The sequence below is a fragment of the Nomascus leucogenys genome, chromosome X (genome assembly GCF_006542625.1).
Source record: "Nomascus leucogenys isolate Asia chromosome X, Asia_NLE_v1, whole genome shotgun sequence".
Taxonomy (NCBI): domain Eukaryota; kingdom Metazoa; phylum Chordata; class Mammalia; order Primates; family Hylobatidae; genus Nomascus; species Nomascus leucogenys.
Window position 1 is genome coordinate 118,774,996 of NC_044406.1, and position 3,508 is coordinate 118,778,503.

The 3,508-nt window shown below is 39.7% G+C and overlaps 1 protein-coding gene across 1 annotated transcript; it reads right to left on the minus strand.

Moving 5' to 3' along the window:
• Positions 1-541: 541 nt before the first annotated feature.
• On the minus strand, positions 542-3,276 carry USP26 (ubiquitin specific peptidase 26). Its single transcript, XM_030807042.1, is given in 2 exon segments — positions 542-2,361; positions 2,364-3,276. Coding segments are annotated over 2 exon segments (2,733 nt in total).
• Between the last annotated feature and the right edge of the window lie 232 nt (positions 3,277-3,508).

Consider the following 3,508-nt stretch of genomic DNA (forward strand, 5'->3'; position numbering starts at 1 on the left):
ACTGCATTAGAACATGGAAAGAGGCAGGAAGATTGCTTGAGGCCAGGAGTTCAAGTCCAGCCTGGGCAGCATAGTGAGACCCTGTCTCTACAAAAAGCAAAAAAAAAAAAAAAATAGCTAGACCTAGTGGCACACACCTATAGTCCCATCTCAAGCAAGAAGAGAAGTCCCTCTCTTTTCGGGAGGCTGAGAGAGAATCGCTTGATGCCAGGAGTTTGAGGCTGCAGTGAGTTATTATTGAAGGACCGCACTCTAGCCAGGATGACAGAGCAAGACCCTGACTATATTAAAATGAAGAAGAACATGAAAAACACAATTTCAGTCTTGTAGGAGAGAAGGATGCTCATCAGCCAGACCTATGGGATTGAGGTGTCTGCATCAGGGTTAGGGTGATTTCCCCAGTAAGTGTTTCTGTTTGACCTTTGGTCCTAGACTAATTGCATTTTCATCTTTGGATAAAGTTTAGAGTTTTCCTTCCATGGAGGAAGTGGTATCGAGTGAGACAGTCAAGCAGATCTGTACAAGGAGGAGTATGTTCCTCTTATTCCTTCTGAAGGGTCTCCTTTACCCCCTTGCTATTAAGCTGGGTATTCTCTTCTCTTTTCAACATCTCTTCAAAGATCTCATTATGCATGTAAAAGAAGATGTACCCAGTGCAACGCCTATCCTCCTGCATCTGGGCCTCCTGGATACCTAACACCTGCATATCATTGTAAGTGAACCAGATCTGTTTCTCAAAGTCATAGGCATCACAGATATAATGGCCTGACTTTAGAGTCTTCCCAAGATGGCTGACAACACTAATGAGCCGGTAGGTATGATCTCCCTTATCGTCATTTCTTTTTGTTACCTTGGCTTTAGATTTTATCTTATCTAAAATGTCTTTGTTTTTTGGGTTCTTACTGGAACCCAATGCAAGTAGGGAATTCCTGTTAGCCTTCTGGAGATTTAATTTTGTAGATCTTAGGAGGTTCTTTGTGTGCCCCTGGGCACCTGGCTTTGGAAAGCTTCGAGGTAGTGCCTGCTGAGCTTGTTCACAGATTCTCATACCATCACACTGCTGAGTCTGTTCAGACACTTTTTGGAATCTTTCTGGAATTCTGATATTTTTATCTTCATACAAATCTTTAGTAGGATTGATAATGCTATCAAAAGCTACAAACTTACTGGTTTTCACATATTTCTTTCGTTTTGGATTTTCGGGCACTGTTTGAAAGTGAACTTCTGTGAGACGGGTGCCTGGGCTGCTGGCGGGTTTACCTCCAGCTTTGTGGAACTGACAAAGTGAGGTATCTTCCAGATATGCCATTAAGTGAGCTAACAGTTCTTTTTCAATGAACGTTCGATCTCCTGAGTATACAGATTCTGGCTCATTTGGTTTAGAATTTTTTCCAAGGTACTTTTGCTGCTGTCTTCTGCTTGCCCCTTTAAAGACTGTCTGGCCTTTTTTTTGTTCAGACTCCTTATCTGATCCAGTGTGTGGAGCCAGGATATCTTTGGATTCCTTTGTTGAAGGCCATGATACGCTGATGCTTCTAGAAGTCATCTTTTGAATAACTTTTAATAATTGGAAATCTGTAATTTCTCCATCCTCACTCAAAGGAAGAGGTGGTCTGGTGCCTTCATTGCAATGAGAGGACACCTTTAAATATTTGGAAATGATGACTTCCTGGTCATTCTTCTTTAATGAACAAAACTCATTCAAGCTATAGCGTTTGAGGTGAACAATAAGGATTCTAGGTAGCCTACTGAATGAGTGCACTCCAACAGAAGTCTTGTGCTTACATTTTGCACATTTATACTCAAGCTCTTCTCCTCCAAAAAAAAGATCAAAGGTAGACTGAATAGATGAATGATGTGTTTTTATTCTTTGGGGAAGGTTGATGGAGAGGTAATTACTCAGTTCTGTCTTGAGAATAACCTGACCACAAGCTTTACAAGCAATGGAGTGCAACAACTCTAACTCAAAATCAGTAATGACAGGGCAAGAAAACCCACTGGTGTCAGGATCATCAGCAACAATCTGTTTAGGAAAATTACCTTCCCCAAATTCACTTTTAGGCTTCCAAATTGTGTTGAGTTTTTCCATGTTATCTTTCAGCTGATCTAAACAGTGAGCTAAAAACTCATGAGCATCGTTCTGTGCATTGCCATGGAATATCTCTGCAACTGCTGGAATGGCCTTTTTAATATTCAAGAGTAACATCTCCTTGATTTCTATATTATAGGTATCTTTAAAAAAAAGTAGCTGTGCCAAGCACATGGTAAGAGCATTAAGGGGAATTTTACCCCGTGGGAAACTCTGATTAAGTAAATCATCAGCAAATGATGGGATTGAAAGTCGAGACTGTAACGCTGCATGCAGGTGTTTCCCAAATTGGGGAGGCCGTGGCATATTTTCTCTGGAAATAATTCAAAAAATAGTTTTAATTTATCCCACTTTGTGTAACCGTCACTACACCCTGGTTGTAACAGAAATGCCATAACCATCTTCTCAGTGAGAGCTTGGAGAAGTCCAATATCTAGGTAAGGATTTCCAGTAGCGTTCATGATGCATGAAGATTCACATTCCAATTTCTTATTCTCTTCTAACTCTTTTAACTTCAATTGTTTGTCTCGATTATAGCTTACACACCTCAAACGATCTGCTTTGGATTTCTTGTATTCTACAGAATTATTTTCTTTCAAGAATTCCTCATTCATCTCTGAGCTAGATGAGAGCATTCTTTTCCTCTTCTTGTGCTGATTTTCTGATAACTCTCCACAAGTAAGTGTTGATGATTTTGATATAAGCAAAGGCATCCTCTGAAGGACACTTGTCCCACTTCCTTTTGCTATGTGAAAAGATTTGCTACTTGATTTCTCATCAACTTTGTGGAATGAAGTTTTGTTGATTTCCTTCTGTGCTGTTGTGCTAGAAAAGACACTCCCACCCTTACCAGGTCTCACAGGTGGCTGAACCTCATTTTGATGAACTCTGTCCAGGAATATCTTCAATTGTTCAGCATCTGTGGAGGATAATCCTTCAATAAACAAGACATTATTATTTTGTAAAGTTAGATGCAGGTAATTTTGGTTTCCTCTATAGGATCTAAGGACTACATTTTGAATATTATCACTTAGCCGACAAGTGTTACATTTTCCATTTTTGAAATACAGCACCAGTCTATCTTTCTTCTTTCCTTCTACTGCTTCAATGAATGCTTCTTTTGACTTAGACATCCCAGTCTTGCAGTTCCCTATTTGGACAAAACCACGTAGGAATAGGGCAGCCATGTTTTCTTTACAAACAAAATATACGTATCTCCGATTATTGATAATCTTGAAGTTCCAATCTGTTTTGCAAGTTCAGCTGTGAAGACAACACCAAAGAAATGGTTCATTAGTTCTCTACACAGAATGATCCTATTTCTAGTATTGGTTTTACGCTAGAGTCTAGTTCAGGTTCTAGATATCCAGCTCTTCAGTAACGAGACCAATACATTTTGAGAGCCTTCCATGGCTGCAT